This window comes from Amblyomma americanum, chromosome 10 (assembly GCF_052857255.1).
Source record: "Amblyomma americanum isolate KBUSLIRL-KWMA chromosome 10, ASM5285725v1, whole genome shotgun sequence".
Taxonomy (NCBI): Eukaryota; Metazoa; Arthropoda; class Arachnida; order Ixodida; family Ixodidae; genus Amblyomma; species Amblyomma americanum.
Window position 1 is genome coordinate 19,848,906 of NC_135506.1, and position 23,553 is coordinate 19,872,458.

Genomic DNA, 23,553 nt, shown 5'->3' on the forward strand with positions numbered 1-23,553 from the left:
TTCCGCCGCCTTGAAAATAAAAAGCAGCCAAAACGGCATTCGATCTTTTAGGTGAAAGTTTAGAAAGGTGCATTGAAGACAAACTCTGTACGCGTGCAAAGAATATCGAAACACCTACTCGGCAAGAGTGGTAATCTCTCGAAGAACTGACTTATAATAGGACTCTACGCAGCAGTAGGTGTATGCGGCAAACACGGACACAAACAACACGTCGCTCTATCCGGTAAAGATATGGCACCCCCCGGCACAGCGCCTCCGGCAAACATCGAGCGTTGGTGAGTGGGGCAATGGCAAAGCAAGGGCATCGCTCCTCCTCGCCCGGAGGAAATAAAAACACCGCCGCCGCTTGGCGCTTCTTTCTGTTTGACCGCGGAGAACTTGTTCGGCGATGTTCGTGGCAGGCGCACTGCTGATCCTGTCCACAGCGCTGCTGGCGGCCCTCTTAATGTAAGTCAAAGGTATACCGTGAAGGCCCGTTGTATTTGTGCGCTTCAATAGAGAGAGCTCTAAGGCAGGCAGGGAGATAACACGACGAAATTAATATTAGTGACAAATATGAATTCAGGACTTTTATCCGGAATTCGGAAGTTTTTATCCGCAGCAATGCATCCAAAGCTGTTACGGGATATGCTTTAAAACGCCACTAATGACCTATTTTATTCGATAGATTTGTAAAAGAAAGCGTAATCGGTGAAATTAAGATTAAAGCTGAACTATACTTACATTCAGTGTCCTGGACTGGCTCATTTCTAAACAAAAAAGCTTAATTGCGCTATTATTGGTCCTCATAAAAGCTCTTCTTTTTTCCCGTTTTGAGGCGCCGGTTAACCGAAAGCTATGGGACTGTGCCGTTGAAAGAACGAAATTATGCACGCGAACATCTCGCATTTGCGCTGGAATTACGATTCGCAGCCGCGGGACCGAGTGTCTAATCTTACGGCGTAGTTGCAAATCTACCATACTGTCTTCTTGTGGCCACACGGGCTGTTTTCCACAGGGCAGTTGCAGTGCTTCAGCAATCGCGTTTTTCTGCAAGATAGGAAGCGTTTTAGGTATCTTTAAGAAAAGCCTCAATGCACCAAAAATTCTGCTCGTTAGAAGGGTAGTTTCCAGCTCGGCTGTGTTGCAGCATGTTCTCGACCGCTCCTATCTCAATGACAACTGCTGCTGGGGAAATCATCGGCGAGAATTTGTATTTCGTACGTAACTTTTACAACACTGACTAATCAGCCCAGCGTGAGTGCAGTACTTACTCACATATCGGTTGAAAACCTAACTTCGGAGACTCGAAAAGGTTAACAAGAGTCTAGAATGCCGCATGAGTCACCCAGCCTAAGTGGGATTATTGCGACCGGCAGAACGCATCGCATACCGCTTATGCAGCAGCGACGTCAGAGACTCGTCGCTAGAGGCACCGCTCTATTTGCGCAGAGCGCAAAGATGACCTTCAAAACTTGATTAACAGCAGAGGTTGAGAGACGAGGAGAGATGTAAACGCCTTCTTTTCGTTTTACTAATCTAAACTCGACATTTTATTAAATGCGCGACGGTAGTAATTTATTATACAACGAATCAATGACAGCGCGAGCCCGCTATGAACGAAGCGATAGCACGGTGCATTTAAACTGCACCTTTTTTTTGGCTGTACTTAAAGGAGGGGCAGCGTGAATATTTGCGTAGGAACAGTGGCAGAAAATGTCGCACGTTAAGAAGCCTCGAATGCGCGCAGTGAGGACATATATTCCGGCAGAAATTTGCCCTAAAAATAAAAAAAAAACTCCAACAAAAGTTACATTACTTCCCCGATCGACGCCTGTCCGGGCTTGAGGTTGAGTAGAATGTGGGCTGCTAGAAGCTATGTATTTTCTCCACATTAAGGATCTGCGCATTAGCATATAATATGGAACCCGCACAGTAAATAATGAATGAAGATAAATAAATGAGAATTGTTAAGAGGCTGTTTTCTCCCAGGCGCTCCTCTGCAAGAAATTATTAGGGATGGTCTCGTTGCTATGGTCGAAACGGTCGCTTCAGTCTTATGGTGTCTTCATCACAACTCTGAGTAGATTAAAGCGTAGGATGTTTTGTTCTACGCATTATTACTCCAAGTTTTCTCCAATTAAACTTCTATGTTCTCTCTGGGCTCAAAATAACCTCTGAAAAAGATATACACATCTGTGCCTTTTTTTATTTATAGATGGCGCCGGCGTCACTTCTCCTACTTCGAGAAGCTTGGCATCCCGGGACCGAAACCGAACCTTATCTGGGGCAACCTCCGGGAATACCACTCAAAGGTAAGGGCGAAATTTATTTGTTTCTTCGTTGCTGCGACGAACACTAAACGCACGGATCCCTGGTGTGCTTACTTGCAGATCAAACAGATGTATCTGTTCAAAGCGTTCGCACTGCCGCGGTGGCTCAGTGGTTACGGCGTTCGGCTGCTGACCCGAAACACGCTGGTTCGATCCCGGCCGCGGAGGTCGAATTTCAATGAAGGCAAAATTCTAGAAGCCCATGCACTGTGCGATGTCAGTACACCTTAAAGAACACCAGGTGGTCGAATTTCAGAAAATTCATTGCGGCGTCCCTCATAGCCTGAGTCGCTTTGGGACGTTAAACCCTATAAAACCTGTTCAAAGCGTCTGAACGACGTTAGCTCTCCACTAGGAAGAATTATGGCAGGTGCAGTAAGCCCAGTCACCGTGAAAAAACTGGTCTGTAAATGTTATCACACCTATGTAGTACGGAAAAGGTAAGTGCACCTCGATCTCAATTTATGCCACATTCCGCTGTTTTTAGAGCCATGTCTGGCTGTTTTGTTGTCGTCCGCTTCCGCCGCAGGCCTTTATAGGTCTTAAATCACAGGCTAAGCACTTATAACGGCGCTCTTCGTGCAAAAAAAAGGGGGAACGAGCCGTGGATGTTTTGGCGCACGGTGATTCACATCCGGCTCAGCCGTAGTCGTGGCAACGTTCTGAAACTGGAATTCTACCGCCGCTATGTCGACGTGGATTTGTTTCCCCTCCACCTGCGCTGGCCTATTTTCTCGTGTCTCCACCGTGCACGGAGATAGATTTACACATTCACTGCCCCCGGCGCCGTCAGGTCCAGAGCAACGAGACGGCGACCGGCCGGTCGCCACTTCGGAGCCCCACTTCGCTCCCAGACACAGCAAAAACATATACGTGCAGCAACGAAATGATACTGCGTATACGCACTTCGCGCAGCACGTAACTCGTCCCCAAATACGTTTCGAAAAGCGTCGTGTGCATTCGCCGCATTTTGAGGCGAAAGCCTTTCTTGGCTCATGAGTGGCGTGCAGGGAAGTTGTAGACGGAGGCTTGCAAGAGTGGCAGATCGGGCTAGTTGGTATTTTTCCATAATGCGATGGGCCAAACTGGTCGGTGCCTTAATGAGCGACTGATGGAGCACTCTAATGACGTCAGCAACACAGCAAAGAGGAACCTGGGAGTGCATTGCTTGAAGTGTCCGTCTCGCCCTTGCAAGCCGTTGTTTCAAGACTACACTGTTCTAGATAAAAATGCCCATCAAAGCACTCGCGAAATCATGGAGGCATTGCACATCTTGAAACTAGGAGAAGACTGTGTCAGCTCTCCCTCGATCGCCCTGACGAAACGAGAAGTAGATTATTTGAGCCAGATGTCATCTGGGTGATTTCTTCATTCGGTTTTTATTTTCAGCGATTTTAGAACCTTTTGGCTCTTAGTAGTTTTCAGGTGTGTTTGCCGCCATGTCATGAGCAGCCTCTTATTTGCCCCTTTTGGCCCTGCAATTTTAAAGTCTCTCTCGCACGGTTTTAGATCTTTTATTACCCTTTTTTTGGCTTTCTTTTCCCCTAGCAAATTGTTAGTGCTCTGCTTTTTGCTCCCTAGTTTCATTCCTCGCCTTGTACTGCGGTTTAGGGCCCTTTGGCTCTTGTTTTTGTGTTTTTGTTGCAAAATGCCGGTGCCTTGTCTTATCGTTCATAATTGACTTGCACTGCGTTGTTGTTTGTTATTAGCAGTCACTCTTGTGCGCTGTTGCAGCCTCTTCTTTTCGCCTTTAAATATCTTATCCCGCGTATCAATTCCAGCAGTAGCGGCATCATGCGTTCCCCTGTATAAATATCCCCTTTCCGCAATAAAAATTCAGTTGAAGTCAGCGCTGTGGTGTCTTGTCTCGCTTCGTCCCCGTCTTTATTCGCGCTGTATCGCAAGACGGAGGCTGTAGGCAGAAGTTGTAGGCAGAAGTTGAAGGCATAAGTTGTAGGCAGAAGTTGTAGGCAGAAGCTGCAGACGGTAGTTGTAGGCAGAAGTTGTAGGCAGAAACTACAGACGGTAGTTGTAGGCAGAAGTTGTAGGCAGAAGTTGCAGACAGAGAGTGCAGACGGAAATTGTCCGCACGCACTGTCAATCATAAGTTGTGTGGTAAATTAAACAAAAATGTAAAAGTTCGTTAGGCAATAGTTCTTAAGCAACGTATGTATAATGAAATAAACCAGAAATTAAAAATAAAAACAAAAAGTTAAAATGAACAAAAACAAAAAGAAAATCAAACACACAAATATTAGCGCTAACAGAAATTGAATGATGAAGGGAGAATGAGGACAGGGAAAGGCTTTCGCATATGCGCTCTTAAGCAGACTTAACTGCAATCCTGTAATTTTTCAGCTGCCGATCGCTCCGATGCTTCACGCCTTTCTTGAAGCAGCAGTCTTGGCCTTTGTACGGATAGCGACGGTGCGCTTGTTAGTGAGCAACCTTATCAGATTGTTTTTTTTTTACCTTCTTCCGTAACGTCATCGATTTCGATAACAAACAGGAAACAATTTCGCAAGCAGCAAATAACGCAATCAAAGTCAGTGGCTTACAGCGAAGCAGACAAAGGTATCGTGGACTGAAAACATGTTGCTCGTCCCTTAGTTCATCTCCTTGCTGCAGATGGCTTAACATTTCGTGCCTGAAATCTCCACAGGGCCGCGTCGTCCTGCAGTTAAAACCTTCGCTGGCAAACAGCGTTTCTGGGGACTAACAATCGTAGTTGCTTTCGGAAGGACTAAAAGGAGAAAAAGTGTACTCGATAAGCATAAGCATAAGCCCGTGCATAGAATGCTGGCGCTGCGCTGGTGCAAATACGGCGGTCTACAATCCTCGCACGAAAAACTGAAGAGTCTTTTTGTAAGGAATAAAAAGTTAACTTTCCAAAATTGAGCTGGGTAAGCTGCGGAAGCCTAAGCGCAAGTTGAAGTCAAGCAGATCCTGCGATGAAAGCCTGTTTATTATTTGATTGAGCCAAAGAAATAAAAATGAAATTACACATTTGAATATAAACCCGAAACAGCTGCGCTAATATAACGCGTAATCGAGTACTGTGGTACGATGTCTTCTCTTGAAGAACGCATGTTTCAACTTTGGTAAAAAATTTTACCAGGAGGTACCGCATAGGGGAAAACGCGAGGGCCACAGTACTAATCATTTAAGCAATTGAACTTAGGCTAAGGTTATAGCGACAGTGGAGCGCGTTCCATCGGTCCTCTTTCTGGAATGATTTCACATTTCTAACACAACGCTTCTTCTAAATCGGACTCCGGGAAATCAATCTATCTACCTATACATATATACCGTACCAATAGAAAAGCATCTGCCTGCTTCCTCTGCTTTCAGTTTGAACAAGTGGCCCGTACAGGACCAGAAACAATTAATTTTCCTTTTATCTTGATCAGTTTAGTATCGATTTCCACCTCTGCTATGCTTCCCCTCGCTAGACTGGGTTTCGTCAAGCACGAGAATATGCCTCTTCTGAGCGCCCATACTTGCTCCCATGTTTGGGCACAAACACACGGTTCCCGCACGGCTCCTCAAGTCAGTCTTCAGTATAAAGTTTGGTTCCAAGGCTTGCTACGATATAAGCATCTCTTTGTTTTCTAATGTGCAAAGTGCAACCTTAATGCCTGTTTCTCTTTCTCTTGGAACAGAATCTTTATAAAATGCTAGCTGAATGGCAAGACAAATATGGCGACGTTTACGGGTAAGTTTGTCTGAATGATCAATCATGCTATTTGCGCCTATATTTGGCCGCGGTCGTCTCCCTTAGTTTTAAACAGTGAACAGGTAGTCTCACTGCATTTACGCATCCTTGCTTCCGAGATATCACAAGTCTCATTCCAACTTTGCAGGTTCTACAACGGGGACGTGCCTTTTGTGGTTCTCAGAGACCTCGATTTCATAGAACACGTCTTTGTTCGTAACTTTCAGAACTTTGTGGATCGAGGCGTAAGTATTTTCAGATGCATTAAATTTGTCTCTGAGCTGGCGTACAGCCGAAAGCCTGTGACAGCAAATGCTACTGCAAATTCTGACTGACATCACTGTGAACAAGCAGAGAGCCTAACTAGTGGCTAAATATCGCCAGAACTATACTTTATACGTAGAGAATGCCGTGATGTGCCTACTTTGCGGAAAATCTAAACAGCCTTCTCGTTGTCAACACCAGCAATCATGCTTCAACAAAGCAATACCTGTCCTTAATGTTATACCGGTTTACATTGTGCAGAACTAGCTAGCTGGGTTCAGATTTATGATTAAGATTGGCGTGCACTACATCTATATTATGTGATGATGATCTGTCGCTTGCAGCATACTCTTTCTGACGAAATTTAGTAAACAGAATAAATGCGCAATAATAAATGGAGTGGTCTTTGAACTTATCAATATAGTGATAACAAAACTGACTGGAGTCTTTGGTAGTCGGCTGGTCATTTCAGCGACAAAAGGAATAAACTACTCAAAACTGGTAGCGGCGGCTTACGTACCAAAAATAAAGTCTTGCGTCGAGGCAGTGTTCCAATCGCAAGAAACATAAAGACTCCCCTTTTTAAATCATGCACGAACCTCTGTTTCTCATTCCAGTTAACAATGATGACGGATCAAATGCACCCAGTACTGAAAAAATCCATCATGCACGTTGGTGGGTCTCAGTGGAAGAGCATTCGCACATGCGTGGCGTATGGTATGAGTGACGGCAAATTGAAACAGGTAATCTCCTTGCACTTTAACGCGTAAGCAGGACATTCGTTGTTATCGTCATCATCCGCAGAGAAGCAACACAGGTAGGCGACCTAGGTCACGTGATCTTGTGACGCGCTTCAACGTGCCCACCGTATTGCGAGCAAACTGCCCACCGTGCCAGGTGGCAGTTAAATCAATGATTGGTCGCGAGCGGTTCCTCACAAGCCCCTCCGGTGGTAGCACCTGCCATCGCAGCACAGTGACGCGTTGCTTAACCGTTGCACCACTGCGCCAGGAGTGGTATGAGGACTCCCAGCGATCAATGAATGTAAAGTACAGAAATACCAATTCCGCATATATGAACACTAACCTGTTAAAGCTATGGCGCCGCACGCTTAAAGTGAAGCTTATGTGTCCCTTCCAGTTCTTACTTCAATTATGTGATGCTCAGTGCGTCGCTTCGGGCCGTGTTCTTATTGCATCATGCTCTTGAACACGGGAAAATGTGCTTGGCTTCGGTCGCCTATTTTCGGATGCTTATAAATAAAAAGTGGCTAATGCACTGTGTTCAAGACCAGAAGATGCCAGAGATTAGTCTGGAGTTCTTCACAATGCACAGCTCGTCGCTCGCTCAGCTGCAGCAGTAGAGCGCGATTCTCATCACTTTCACAAGTATAGACATTAGTAGCATCTCATCTTGAAAATAAATGGCTCTCCCAATCTTTTGCAATTGCGCCCATCTGCCAGTTGCGGCACCATCTCATCCAGAAAATTTCTAAATTTTATTTGCGTAGCTGACTGAACACGCGGCTACCTGCGCGGCGGATTTCTTCTTGCAGCGGCAAGAAAAAAAATCTGTTAATTTTGTTCCTGCTCCAGCTAGACACAGCTGCGTGTAAGTCAATAGTTTGTCAAACGATCTGCTTCAGAGTTCTCCCGATGACAGACTGCGCCTTTCCTAGGCTCTAAGTGCAGCCGGAAACCTGCTACAGTCGAGAGAAGGGCAGAAATATTCGATTCATGAGAACACAAGGAAAAAGTGAAAGGAAAGTGATCATTGGCAGGTATGGATTAAATGTGGCCCTCGCTCCGAGGAGGAAGCCCCGGTGAGAAGCAGAATCTCTATTGTACCTCCGTAAGTGATGAACGGTTAGCTCAGATGAAGGCAAGTCGTCTTTTTGAAACGTCGGCTAGAGGACTGTGGCTTCTATTAACCCTTTTTTTTGTGCGTGTTGATGTTGTCTAGTTATTCCAGAGCTTGTTTAGGTGTTAGCTAAGCTCTCGTGGAGCTGCGAAGAACAAACAAACAAAGAAAGCAATGGCAAAGCTTACAGCGTACCACATTGTGTGTCAGCACAGGAGCAAATAAATTTCCCTCGTACGTTAAACATACTGCTGCGGTGCCTCGGTAGTCCTCGGTTTCTGGGCCGGAGTACTTGCGTTCGAACCTGACCGCGGCGACCACGTTTTGACGAAGGCGAAGTGCGAAAGACGCCCGTGTCTTTTTGCGACATCAGGGCTCGTTAAGATGCCTTGTTGGTCGAAATAATCCGGAACTCTCCACTACGGCGTCCTTCTTAGACTCAGCCGCTCTGGGACGTAAAACTCCACAAACCAACGAACAAATTTTTCTCAATATATCGCACTGTAAAAGCACTCTAAAGAGAAAATGAGGCGCATACCACGTGAACCTTCGAAATTTATCATTGCGGCACCTTTGTCCGGCTTTTCTAAGCAGGGGAATCATGAACTGAAGGGTGAAGACTGAAATTCTTATGGACAAAAGCACTCACCTCCTCTCCTCACTCTTGCACTGCGACCTTCTTAAGTGGCGCGGCATTGCTTTATGGCTCGTTGGGGTTTAACGCCCCGAAGCGACTCAGGCTATAAAGAACGCCATAGTGAAGGGCTCCGGAAAATTCGACCACTTGGGGTTCTTTAACGTGCACTGACATCGCACAGTACACTGGTCTCTAGAATTTCGCCTCCATCGAAATTCGACTACCGCGGCTGGGATCGAACCCGGATATACCGGGTCACCTCGGTGGCGGGGCGCGGCAATGGAGTGAAACCGAAGTTCGAGTGGCATACACCCCGCTTGCTCCAGATAGAGCATCTGAGGATGTCGAAAAGACTTCTAAAATGCCTCACTGATTATGTCGAACAAGGCTCCTAACGTAAAACTTCGTTATTTCACGCTGCCTAGATGATGCCTCACATCGAAGAAGACGCGGGAATCTTCGTGAAGTCGCTCGAGAAGTTCGCCGACAGTGGCAAAGAGGTGCATATGCTTGAAAAGCTCGAGGAGCTCTCCATGGACTACGTAGCTCGGGGCTCGTTCGGCATTGACGAGCGTTTTCAGGGAAAGGCTGATCATCCGCTCATGGCGGTCGCCAAAAAAACCCTCAGGGGTGTCATGAAAGGCTTTTTTCATATGGCCGCACGTAAGTTGCTCGTTTATCTCTTGCATTTACTTATTAAAGCATGCAGTCGGCTGCCCGTGTTATAGGCGCCAGTGTCTACTTAGAAATGTTTTTCAAGAACGTGTTCCTTTTTTGTTTCCTTCCATTAGAATCTACAACTACCTTGCAAGTGATTATGAAACCGATCTGCTGGCTCTCGCTCATGCTTGAGGAATATTCATTTACAAACTTCGATACGCAGACGGCCAAAGTTGTTCAGCTCAGAAAAAATGACCCCACGGTAAGTTTACTTTCGGTTCTCGTGTTACTAACATCGTCGCCAAACGTGCCGACGAGCCAGCAAAGCAAAACAATGAGCCAGCCAGGCAAAACACATGCTTTCGCATGTCTTCTGGCTTTAACTACCTTAGGACCCACCACATCTGTAAAATTACAGTTCCTATATAGAAAACAGTCGTTAGTTCTAAGGCACTACACTATTTTCTAAGGGCTGATGGCTTTGAAACTAATGACTGAAATGAAAACATGCCTTTTATGGTTGCGCTTGAGAATCGCTAGACGTAACTGCATTCCACTCTTTACACGAATGAAGTCGTTGAGCTACTAATCGTTTAATACAAGCTGCCGTTCTTTCCTGTAACCCACAGTTCCCCTGGTAGAATGCGGATCTGAGGCGCTTGTCAAATCGAAATGCGAAATGCTTCGACTGACCTATAAAAACATCACACAAATAGTACTACTGGTCACTATATCACGCAGCGTAAAATGCATGTCAGGACTGCGAAAACACATTTTATTATTTATAGATCACCAATAATGCAGCTATGTAACCCCATAAAGCTTTGAAAAATGTAGTTAAGTGACTGCGCAAGCGCATTGAACAGTTTTTTCCTGCGGTTTATTTCGTATTTCATGAGCTCATTTGTCAGTCTTGTGTAGCTTTATTTACCGATAGATGCTGTGGTAACCAACCTTGAGCGAACAGCAAAATTACTGACATTCCAGCATCGTTTTCAGAAACCGGTGCAGGATTCATTTCTACAAATTTCCTGATGAACTCCTGGTTGTGGTCATCTATAATTTGAGGCAAATTTTAGGCAAAAAAGCCGGTCACAGTGCACAAAACTGGAAGTGAACATTCACCACATAATTGCAGGTAATATCTGTCACCAGCGTAGCATGCGAGATTCTGGAGCATGACGTCTTCTCACACATCATAAACGTTTCCGATTCAAATTGATTTTTCCATCGTCCTTAATGTGGTTTCCGGAACTCATACTCGTACAAGAAGCGATTTCGTTATTCACCCACAACAAACATGTCAATCTCAATCTGAAACACATTGACGTCCGATATTAGCGCCATTGAATGATGGTGCAAAACGTGGCAAATGGAATACAAATTAAAGAAAAATAACTAATGTGTATTTCCGGCACGACTAACAGCATGTCATGATACTATGTTCATAGTACTGCTCTAGAATCAGTTGACTTTCTCAAGTACCTTGGCGTTCACATCACTTAACTGGAAAACCCACACATGAACACGTCGTCAGCAAGGTTAATCGAACTTCAAGTTACCTAAACGAAACTTTTTCTTGGCTTCTATTTGCACAAAACTCATCTTTTACTAACCTTTTGTTCCTTCGGAAGTGGAGTACTCATCATCGATATGGGACCACGGGATTCACATCCTCCTTACTCAATTAAAGGCGATCGAGAATACAGCCGCCCAATTCATCGTCACAAACCATCATCGTACAACAAGCGAAACAGTATCACATGCAAATTGAGGTTAATAACAACCCTCTTTTCACGTCGAAAAGTTGACGGCCGCATATCTGTGATAAGGTTTACCATCACGAGAAGCTACGCCGTGAACTGCTTTGTCCACCTTCTTATGTGCCATCGAAATTCGATTAAGCGCATAGGGTTGCCATGACTGCATGTCGTACTAACGCCTTTTCTCATTCATCGTACAGCGACAGATAGAAAAACTTTACTCCAATATCAGAATTTTGGACACGCAGGCCCTGCGTCCTCACACGACCCCGTTGCACGCACATCGAGAAATTGGAACCACCATTCATCTTTGTTCTTGCTATGATTACTCACTGGTTTTTGTTTCGAAACTCCCCACTCAGTCAATAGGTTAACCGCTCTAACATCGAAATTTTGGACGAAATTGTCGTTTTTAAGTGAGCGTTATTGTTTGTTACGTGTCTTCTGAAATATGATGTACCAAGTGTCATGTAACCCACGCAACTCTGCCAGGCCGTATCACAGGTGTGAATAAGTATTTACATAAATGAATAACGAATAAATATTTCGCTCAGATGTATAGAAAGGCAAGACCATTGCCATCTGAGGAAACGAAGCTGATATGGTCCTCTTCCCCACAGCTCAGGAAGCCAGACATCTTGCAGAACCTCATCGATGCGGAATACGTCGAGGATGAAAAGGAAGGCGGCGATAAGCAGACATCTAACGGTAAACAGTAATCCATCTGATAACCTGAAGCCGTGTCTAATATTTTGTGGAAAATCAAATTGTTAAGGAGACCGGACACCAAATGTTTTCATGTGTGTTTTCGTTGTTTTTTTTATGTGCAATGTATTAGTACGCATAGATCACCATATGATACTCGCGTACGACCGCTGAATTTACGGTTAAATTTATTCTCTCTCCTCTATTGGTTTCAATTTCAACAGCCGATCGATAAATATAGACGCCATAGCTTTGTACAGCTCACGTGTAACATGAAAAGAAACTGCGTTTAATTCTCTGCTTAGTCGTTTTAATCGTCTACAACGCTGAAATCCCCCTGCCTCAAGACGGAATCGCAACGACTAAATTGCCTCATATATATTGGAATTTATTTGTCTCATGTTACCTTTGCTGGCCTTTGACGGCATAGTCATCATTGGCTGTTGAAACTGAACCCGTTACATAAGGTGGTGAAACATACTTAACTGAAGCCTATGCATTCCTATTTTTGTTAATGCTCGAAACACAATGCGTAGTGCGTTGTAGCGAATCTCACTAAGCCTCCTCCTGGCTACCCTCCCTGCCTTTCCTTCTCTCTCTCTCTCTCTCATTTATATCTAATGTTGACAGATAGAAGGCTGACAAAGATGACAAGCTCTGGCGACACACAAACGCGTGAAGACATAAATGTAACAGCCAGAATAAAAATAGCGTTTAACGTTTCCGAAGTGTAAATAACTTTTAGTGCAAGAATAAAGACTAGTAAAATTTACCTGAGCAAATCTTAATGACAGTCCATAAGCGCGCAATAACCAGGTGAAGTCTGAATTACTGAATGATGCGGTTAGCTTGCGCCATCTCAACAGAATAAACCTCTTTCTTAAGTGTAAATTTGGCTTCATCTCTTTCCTGGATGCCCTTATATTGGCGGAACAGCAAATTTTCAATGCGGAACATCATAGCCGTACTTTAAATGTTTTATGCAGCGCAAAATGATCAAGTAGTTCCCGTAATCAAATGCAGGGCCCCTGCTACGCAGTAAGCACTTTAGCACTGTAGCAAGTATAACACACTATCCTCCTGTTACTGATGGTCAGTGACGCTCTCATTAGGGCCACCTGCAACGTACGGAAACCAGCCTTATGAACTATGAAAACTTTCAATTTCTAAAGCATGTGCTTGCAATGGCCGCCTCTAATTCACAACTTTTCGTATCAGCAATGACTCATGACCACCGTGCACCACTCATTGGAGATAATATTTGGAACTGCGCTAGCTCCTAGTTGCCTATACGTTTCCAAAAACATTTTGAATGCTTAATTACCAAATACAACACGAAAACCTTGGAGGCCTTCTTAACCACATTCTTAAAAAAATTCGATAGCCTTTATGTTTCCTATTATGGCCACCTGCGTCCAAAACAGTAATAAAGTTTGCGTCATATACCTCGATGAGTAATGTAAAGATTATAATAACTCACTGGTATATTTCATGCTTTCTTCGTATTGCTAGGACGCGTATCATATATGCAGACGACAGCAGCATAATAATTTCGTGTCCTAATGTAGACGATTTAATTATCAAATGTAATCAAATACTTGACAAATTACACCTCTGGTCCAATTTAAATTGCATTAGGATAAATCCTAAGGAGACGAAAGTAGTAATATTTAGAGCTAAAAATAAGATAGTCAAGACATGCCATGTTGTCCGATGCCAGGGCCAAGAAGTTCAAGTAGTGAATGAACATAGAATTCTCGGGGTTACGTTTTCTTCGAACTTAAGTTGGGATGAACACGTAGAAGATGTTTGTAGAAAACTGGCCGCAGTGACGGGAATCTTATCTCGCTGCCGACATCTTCTTCCAACACAGGCCAAAATCCACATTTATCACGCACTGTTTGCTTCACATATCGACTACTGTGGTCTAGTATGGGCTACAACGACAAAAAGAAACGTTGCAAAGATAGTTGTACTTCAAAAGAGAATTATGCGACATATTGCAAACCTTGATTACCTGTCTCCCACGCGAAGTGCTTTTATAAGCTACAACATCATTAGTGCTGAATATATGTATCCATATCGCCTGCTCCGATATTTTTACTTTTTCACTGTAGCTTTTCAGGATTTTTTAATGAATCTAGGATCTCTAAAAAGAAGACATGTCACACTATCCACGCGTAATGATGATGTCTGGGTGTGCCCGAAATTTCGAAATAATTATAAATTTCAGTCACTACAGCATAATCTGCCATTTATTCTAAATGTGCATAAATGTGTGATGAGTTGCGGTGTAAAATAACTGAGAATATTTTTTTCTATTCAAAGAATGAATGGCTATGCGTGTTTACCTTCTCATTTGCAAGTGCTGTTTTTCAAGAACATGTATGTATTCTATTTTTCTTTATATTTCTGTCTGCTTAACTTCTCTTGTTTGTATTGTGCTGTGTTCAAAACTATAAGTACACTTTTTGTAGACACATTTTTAAATCATATGCTGTTTAGTTAATAATTAAATTGCCTTTCTGCTATTGTATAACTCATTGTTCTTTGCATTTCTTAATTGATGTTAATTAATATGGACACTACCTGTTGCTGTAAACCTACTGCCTTGTAGAAGGGGTCATGGGCCTAGTCAAACTGTCGAGACAGCTTTTAGCTCTTGACCCTTTCCAGGATCCTTTATTTCTGGAAAAATAAAAGAATTGAATTGAATTGAATTGAAATATTTGGGCACGCACGCATGCAGAGATCCCCAATTTACATCTTCCACTGTGTAAACAATTGCGCTTCTCGTTTTAGAGGCGATAAAGAAAACGGACACACGATGGGAGAGCGGCGTAGATTGATTCAATGTACACTCTCCTTATAATTGGCCTTTTTACAGAAGTCCTGAAGCGCAGAGCCCTTACCATCGACGAAGTGATAACCAGCGCTACTGTGCTCTTCATTGCGGGGTAAGCATACGCATTTCATTTTTACCACGGTGGCAACACTGGGTTTGATTCCTTCACGAAGAATACGCGCGGATTGAATCGAAGTAAACCAGACGACCTAATGCAGGTTCGAGACGACGGCTACTGGGCTGAGTTACGTTATTTTTTGCCTAGCGAAGCACCCTGACGTTCAAGAAAAGCTTCGGCGAGAGATCGTTGACTCCGTAGGTACTAACGTAAGTGTACTTTGTTTAAAAATCAAGTGATTCAAAGAGGGTGTCGGTTACCAAGCTGATGCCTTCTATATATACCAGCAGTATTGCACCGGGAAGAGCAACATCACCGTTGTTGTAACGCTCTTGGGGTATCTATATACCTAAGAAGTAAGACTAATTCTGCGTATCTATGTGCACAGCTGTAGAGATATATACTGGCGCTCTGGATATCAGTGTCATGACACTTCCTTTCTGGTGTGTCGTGTGCGGTGGAGTTTTCACCACAGTGCACCTGCACCGAGCTGTATCTCATTTAACATAAATTCTAACCAACGCTTAGAAACGAAAAGGTGTCTCACTGTCGGGAAAACTATACCGACGTGCTTAAGTACGCGCCGCGGTGGCTCAGTGGTTAGGGCGCTCGACTACTGATCCGGAGTTCCCGGGTTCTGACCCGTCCGCGGCGGCTGCATTTTTATGGAGGAAAAACGCTAAGACGCCCGTATCCTGTGCGATGTCAGTGCACGTTAAAGATCCCCAGGTGGTCGAAATTATCCCGAAGCCCGCCACTACGGCACCTCCTTCTTCCTTTCTTCTTTCACTCCCTCCTTTATCTCTTCCCTTACGGCGCGGTTCAGGTGTCCAACGACATATGAGACAGATACTGCGCCATTTCCTTTCCCCAAAAACCAATTAATATTAATTATTATTAGTGTCTAAGAGCAGATAAAGCTTTCAGCTGTGAAAGATAGGCTGCGTGTTTAGGGCGACGTTTATACGGAAAGAGACCGCTTGGCCTGTTTTATACATTGAGCGATTATCTCGTCTGCCCTGTTGTTCCTCTTAAGATGCACTAGTTTAACAGGTGCTGTCTGTAGAGTTTAGGCATGCTTTTATTTGTGAGGTCAAGTTTTAGATATAAGATTTCAACCTTAAAAGTCTCTGAGTTATAGTAATTTCTCATTCAAAAATTTTTTGCCGTGATGTGAAAATACGCTTTGCTTTAAGTAGACATTAACCACAAGGTTAGAGTCGTGAACCGCGGATCGTAATGTAAGGATAAGAATAAGCGATGCCGCTCATTGGTATAATTCATGTTTTTTTTTATTTTCGGGCGCGTTTTCGGGCAACATATGTTAAACGAAATATGACCACATTACTGATCATACAACTTAAGTGAGGCTGTGAAATAAATTTTAAACAATTTTTTCCGATGCAGCACTCATGGGAAGCGATATTTGAAACTCTACTTAGGCTTGACTTCTCGTTAATGATAAGAGTCTGCTCGTACCTGCTGGTCATGAATATGGCCGTTGGGATACAAAGGACTGCCTATTTCTTTTGAATGTAATAAACTTTGTTCCTCCTGTTCTAGTTGACCCATGAGCAGTTGGCAACCCTCATTCGTTTCTGTTAAGAAAAAGCGAGTGCGACAACCTTAGGCTATTTGAGCACTGAGAATTAAATTGAGATTCTGAGCGTTGCGCGTTTTTCCAACTTTCAAGATTCAAAATAAAGCTATAATGAGACAATCATATTTTCTGTAGGGTTACCTGGACTACGAAATCGTGATGAAGAGGCTTAAGTACTTGCACTATGTAGTGGACGAAGCACTGCGTCTCTATCCGCCTGGCCTTACGTGAGTACTGCATGGCGACTGAGGTCAGCGTGTTACTCGGTCTACGTGCGTTAAGATGTGCCGCTAATATTGGCTACTAAAGAGTATCGAAAGAGAAGGACAGAATGCACTCTCGATGGTGCAGTCGGTGGCATAACAGAAATTTAAAGCGCGACTCTGACGTCACAGCTTTTACGGCAGCATCTCTTCATGACATCAGAGCAGACCTAAAGACATCTGTTCAATGGTTAGCATTTCAGGGAAGCCGTTTGAGAACTGGCTACTCATGGCTGGCAGGGTTTGAAATATATAAAGCAGTGCATCTTAAAAAGTGCAATTTTTTATTAGCTGCTGTTTGAGAAACAGTGCATCATGATACCGCCTAAACTATTGCTATCTCACGCCGGAAAGCTGGCTGATCACAATCAGTATAGCATTTATGTAGCGTTTAAAATGCCAACAATGAAATTCTGCAGCATATTAATAGGACTTATAAACACGCTGACATGAGATGTGCGCGAAAGGTTCGTTGAAGCTTGGACCCTTGCTGTTTAAATAGTTTTGGTGCAATTTCAAGTGCGCGCTCTTAAATGCCCACATTTTGTAATGCATATATCAATTCATAGGCTCCTCTCGCACTTTTCTCGTAAAGGTCAGATTATGAGCACCGCTCGTTCATCAGTTTACGCTAGTTTGTCTTGAAGCCCGCATCGCTATTAAATTATAATCTAACATAAGGTTTCGATACTTTGTTACAAGACTACAGGGTATCACGCCTCCAATACGCGAAGATACTGTTTTCCATAAAACGACATTTAGGTGCCGCTATGCTGAGCCCCCGGCCTAGAATGTCGGCTCTCTTCGAAACATTTAATTAAGCTGTAAACCCAGCCTTGTCTGGACGATAATATTTTTAAATTAAACATCTTAGTCCTTTTAAACTTCTAAGACAACTACCGATCTTACAAGTACATTTTTGGCTTGGAGGACGCTGTAGTTCAAATGTTCTTGGTTTTGCGTCAAAAGTATAGATATTTGTGCAAATGACTTGTATTCTTCAGTCACGAATGTATTTTTGCTCTTTTGCTTAAGGACCTTGTGCCGTGTGTGCGGGATATACGACGCAACTGAAAATACATAAAGGAAACGTTCATGGTGATGATTCTCTGCCTCTTAATACAATGGGACGTTTCTTACAGACTTTAAATTACTAGTTATTGCAATAGCGCATACAAGAGACTTCTAAAACAACAAACAATTGAATCTATCTAGCAAGAAAGTTTTCATAATTGATTTGAAAATTTCATTATGCAAACGCACCACAACGCTGTGTCTCCTCTGCTATGCTCACGAATTCTTTAACACTACGCAGGTTTGCGACGCGGCGGGCCAAAGAAGACTTTGAGTACAACGGCATCAAGTTCAGCGCTGGAACATGCTTCATGGCGCCTTCATACCAGATACAAAGGGACCCACGATATTGGACAAATCCTCTGGAGTTTGATCCTGACAGGTGCGGTGCAATCAGGAATTGAATGTATCAGAAAAGTAGTCTCCTTCTAACTGCGCCCAATGTATCGGGCAAATCAAAACTTTTGCGTGTGAATGAATGTATCAAAAAGTATTGTGGTGAAGTAATGTAGTAAACTACAAGTGGCGAGATCGATATTAAGGGACACTGAGAAAAAAAAAGATGTTTGCCAGTATCGATTAGATACTACGTTTTAAATATGAAATTACCTCTATAACTGAAAACGCAGTTCTTATTAGTAGGAAAAAAATGAAAAAAACATATATGTGTCGTCGTCACTCCCCGATGTCTCTAGTACACGGTATGCTTCGACACCGATTTTTGAGCGCATCTCAGTGGATAGGCTACACAGTCTCTTGCTTCCAAACGATGATCAAAAGGTCATTGAGTGTAGACGTAACGATTTTAAATCTAGTGGTTAGAAAAATTTTTACATTAAATTTCTCGCCCATAAACGTGTCGTTTCCTGCCGCGCAAATGTAGAAATACCAAGATAAAGAGAATCAATTTTTACTAAGAACAACAACTGAACAATGTTCCCCCCATATCTTTAACTTATTTTAGTTTTATCTGTTGTGTGCAGGACAAAGACAAAGGGAAGTGTTGAGCACCTAACAATTTGAAGAACAGAAGTTTGGGCTATCTTGGATAATGAACTTTTATTTTATTTTATTTTGTAGCTGCGTTGGCAACAGCCCCGGTAGGCATGTCTTCTTTATAGAGAGAACAGATTTTGGTGTAGATTGCTGGAAAGTACACAACAAAATTCAAAGGTACATGATTGAATCTCATTAGGCACGTGTACCTCGATAGAGATGGAACGGTTTCTTCCCGAAAAGCACTATGCACCAAATTAGAAATGGACAGAGACGAAGCGCGTTACACAGATACATCTCAACGTTGTATTATGAATAACATCGCAAATGACGACACCCATCGCATTTGTCTCATAGTGCCTGTAGTGTTCTAATGATGGGCACAGGTTCGCCGGTTCTACTGCTGGGCATAAATGGTGAAATATTAGGAAGGCTACATGGGGAGACGCTCGCGGGAAATGATATATATCAGTGCGTATCAATGCGAGCATGCTGATGTCGTGCGTTGGCATCCAAGGAGAGCCGGACATGAAATGATTTCCACCGAAGTTCAGCTCATTCTGATTTTGTATGAGTATGCACTTCGTTATTGTCCAATGCCCTCACTGTCACTTGAATCAGTTAGTGAGACGGGCAGCTGAAAACAATTATATCATACGGGTCACGTATTTATATTTCGTATACACGTATTATATTTATGCTTGCCGAACTGCACGGCTCCGTGAATTAATGGAGGTCTGTTCTCGCCCGTGCAGGTTTGCACCTGAAAACGAAACCCCGCAGACAAAGGCGGCCAACATTCCTTTCGGCGTTGGTCCTCGGAACTGCGTTGGGAAGAGACTGGCGCTGTTGAAGACAAGGTACACCGTGGCAAGGCTGCTGCAGAAGTACCGCTTCGAACTGGGCCCATCTCAAATGGTACGACTCGTTGCAATGTGCAGCGCACAAATGGGATTCGCTATTTGAAGTTTCCGCTCTCAAGATGTTCTTACTCAATTGTACTCAATCCTGCGTTGTAACACAGAACACCCGTTATTTTTTCTCCTTCAGCTGGAGTTTCGAAGTACATTCACACTGCAGTTTAATGCGCCACTACATTGGGTTAGGTAGAAATTAGCCAGATCAATGCTTCTACCTTGTTAAAAGTGTCATTGAACGGATAAATTTTCTTTTATACCTTGTGAAAATTGGTCATATTAATATTAGACCTTTCCTACCTCCATTAGGTCCAAAATTAAACACGCATTGAAAGTAGAAAATGCAGGGAGGTTTTCTGCACTACCATTTTTCTGGACTTTTGCCCGTCTCCGAGTCAAAAGCTACCGCGTTTATAAGCTGCTTAGTTCGAACTTGAAACAAACGTTGGTTCTTCAGAGTGGCAGCTGCAAGCGATTAATTGTTGAAAATATAGCTTTTTGACACCATTCGACGCACCTGCTATCTCCGTTAATTTTTTTAATTGATTGAGCATCCCCTTCCTCATTTGTCTTTCAACTCACTCATTCGGCAACAGGAGGGTTGAAAAAAAACAGTATCCAGCCTTTTAGGAAACCGGTTTAACTTGATAGTGTGACCATTAATTTTTGGCTCTACTTATGCAAACTTTGCTGCTTTAATATCCTATCTAACGAAAGTGCAATTTTTTACACACAAATGAAGAGTGCACTTGATACAATACACCACGGCGTCTGCCATAAATTTAATGCACAATGGCTCGCTTTACATTCGTGCGCACATGTTCACAGTCCCAGCACTTGCATAATGATTTAATGCTCAAATATGAATGTATCAAAGAAAATATCATTACTTGCATATTACGCAATCTTGTTCGCCCACGGTAAAAAGCGGGTATCAAAATTCTGTTGCCGCCACTAAAAGGCGTGAAATCGGCGTGTTGCCAATTAGTCCCGGTTGTCTGAAAGACCAAATTGAAAGCCTCGAACCAACTTGAAGGTCCGGAGAGAGTAAATTGGTTATCCATCAAATGTCTTGCTATTTTTCCTGCAACATTTGTCTCAGAATGGGAAATGAAGAATTTTCGCACGCTGGCTAAAATCCGAGCATTCTTACACCTTTTATCTCCACACGCGTAGCTTGCATTGAAGCGCAACGTCTTGATTGAAATGTGTTTTCTTTTGAAAGCATTTTGACAGAATAGTTTGTATCCAAGCTCCATGTAGTAATTGGTAGAAGGTATGCGAATGGTATGCCGCGAATTCTTGAGACTGAGCCATTAAGGGATAAGATAAGCGATGTGAAACTGAATCGGGAAATTTGAAGCAGTTTGTGAGTTCTCCGCTCCATTTGTTTTCATTCACAGTGTTCTGGTTCAACAAGAATAATCATATTTTTTTATTATTTTCTAGGGCTCCATGGAAATTGGTCAGTACGGCATGGTGTCAACGCCTTTGAGGGGTCCTTGGGTTTTAATTCACAGTGTTGCAGAAGAGCACCGGAAGAGTTGATCCCTTACTTAGGTTGTACATATAAGAGAATGATCAGTAACCTCTCGGCTATTTCTTTTCATGCAGCCATGGCAATCTTGGCACTGATCTAAGTTTTCAAGTGTAAGCTTTGTATAATTGAACAAAATACGAATAAACGTGCAAATATCAGTCGATAAGGTGTTGTTAAAGCGTGTTTAGCGAAGAAAACGAAAAGATTCTAAATGAACTCAAAATCTTTAGAAGATTTACAAGGCCCAAAAGTTGCACACTTCCGGGATGCAAATAGCACAAAACCAGCAGCCGCGCACATGAGACAACACAGATGAGACAAGCGGGGACCACAAACTAACACTCATTTCAGTTTCCTTAGAATAAGTAGTCATGGGGTAGAAAGGAGCGCCTTTATGCACATCGCACGAAAATGCAAAAAACAACATTATTTACAAGAATCAGAACTTTTAAACTCGAACCACTCTTTACCTTTAAAGTTCGCGGCGTATGTATTCATTTAACTCGGCGAAGTTCTGGGTCAGTTGGTCCGACATGTTAAAGGGAGTAAAAAGAACCGCTGCAGGAACAGGACGGGGGAAAAGAAGTGGAAAGGACGTCGCTAACTAGCAACTAGGATTAATTTGAAAGAACGTGGTAGAGCAAAATGTGCGCCTTCTCAAACCGTACCGCAAGAGAGTAAGGTGAACGTCCATGGCAGAATTAAGTACAAATGAGAAAGAAAACTAACGAAAAATAAAAACCAATAAAGGCACAAAGGAAATAACGAAAAAGCGCGTACCTATCCCGTCATGAACAGCATCTCGTTATCTAGAAGAGCCATAGAAGGCTCACTAACGCATGTCTATACATAGTCCAAGTTTGCTCATCCATGCTACTGCTAAAATTTCCTTTTCTAGTGTAGGCTTTCCTCACCCGATGACAGTAGCAAATTTGTTCAGCCCGGAGTACCATCCTAGGCATTCCGTACAGTGTTTGGGATATTGGCGCCGTTTTCCGGTGTCAAGAAGCCAGAGTGCTGCCTGTCGTTTAAGCATTGGCCCGTCTGGACGACGTAAACTCTGTAGCATCGCAGCGGAAACTCGTACACCACTTCCGTGGCACAGTGCACGTACTGATACAGGGCTGCTTGTACGACTGGGTTGGCTTTGATTTTAAGAACCGGCCCACCGTCAGCACGCTCCCCGTCCCAGGGTACTTAGCAGTGCTCCCCAGAGTAAGGGAAGCAGAAGATAATGTCCATAATAAAGAAAAAACTAAGGGGACACTTAATTACATTGCGTGTGGGAAATACGCAGGGTTGGAATGGGCGCAGGTGGTAGTTGGTACGTCACAGAAATTTAAGACATCATTGCTGCCTCGACCACTCAGCGAATTGTATGACAGTCCACAACAACGCGTTTTTTTTTCCTTTATGACGCTTTTGTCTGCGGCGATGCAGGTGGAGAGAGTCGGCAAGTGGAACACCACGTGATGTGATGACGTCACAACTGTTTTGACTAATGAGAATTTTATTATAGATGCTTTTTCCCAAGCTGAGGCTTCCAGTGCTATCGTCACAGTCCCAACAATCCAAGCGGTGCGGCGAACACGAGTGAGCTTGGGCCACGTGTCTCTGAGGTGCCATCCCCGCACTCTAAGTACCCAGTCGGAGCTTGCCGGCCCCCTCAGTCTGTGGCCTCACACGCGTCGCAGCACTCGCTGCCTCAACGCAATCTGACGAGTTCATGTTCTCCATATTATTGTGTCCTCGTAAGCAGAAAAGGGTTATCTAAACGAACGGCGTGCAGACGCAAAATCCAGCTCTCGAAAGGAACGTGAAGACATGCAGCGCAAGAGAGAGAGGACAAGGATGAGCGCTCACATTTAGTTCAGAAGAGCTTCTTGTCGGGGTAGTTGCTTCATGGTTGTTCTTAAGACGAGTGGCGCACACAAAAAGACAGACACAGGAAGAACACAAGAATTGCGCTCTTTCCGTCTTCCTGATTTCTTCCTTGTCTGCCTTTTTGCGTGCGCAACTCGTCTCAAGAACACTTTTAGTTCAGCTTTTATTCCGTAAGTGAGGGTCAAAGCGGTCGGGGTAGTTTCTTCATGGTTGTTCATAATACGAGTGGCGCACACAAGAAGAAAGACACACACGGGAAGAACACAAGAATTGCGTTCTTTACGTCTTCCTGATTTCTTCCTGTCTGTCTTATTGCGTGCGCAACTCGTCTCAAGAACACATTTAGTTCAGCTTTTATTCCGTAAGTGAGGGCCGAAACGGAGAGGACGACAACGGAAGC

At 43.5% G+C, this 23,553-nt stretch overlaps 1 protein-coding gene across 1 annotated transcript; it reads left to right on the forward strand.

Annotated features, from left to right (window-relative positions):
- The first annotated feature begins 333 nt into the window (after window positions 1-333).
- Window positions 334-21,428, forward strand: LOC144106620 (cytochrome P450 3A14-like). Its single transcript, XM_077639468.1, has 14 exons — window positions 334-447; window positions 2,198-2,294; window positions 5,975-6,027; window positions 6,176-6,272; window positions 6,909-7,034; window positions 9,214-9,451; window positions 9,580-9,710; window positions 11,832-11,919; window positions 14,804-14,873; window positions 14,980-15,088; window positions 16,615-16,706; window positions 18,058-18,198; window positions 19,568-19,730; window positions 21,179-21,428. Exons 1-14 carry the CDS (start codon window positions 389-391, stop codon window positions 21,275-21,277), a joined length of 1,563 nt encoding a protein of 520 aa, XP_077495594.1. The 5' UTR covers window positions 334-388; the 3' UTR covers window positions 21,278-21,428.
- The last annotated feature ends 2,125 nt before the right edge of the window (window positions 21,429-23,553 follow it).

What these genes read in the sequence shown, in the direction of transcription:
- LOC144106620 (XM_077639468.1), top strand. Translation starts at nt 389, where the DNA reads ATGTTCGTGGCAGGCGCACTGCTGATCCTGTCCACAGCGCTGCTGGCG. An exon ending in TCCGGGAATACCACTCAAAG is followed by an intron (nt 2,295 to 5,974) that starts GTAAGGGCGAAA and finishes CTCTTGGAACAG; the next exon opens with AATCTTTATAAAATGCTAGC. An exon ending in TCAGAAAAAATGACCCCACG is followed by an intron (nt 9,711 to 11,831) that starts GTAAGTTTACTT and finishes TCTTCCCCACAG; the next exon opens with CTCAGGAAGCCAGACATCTT.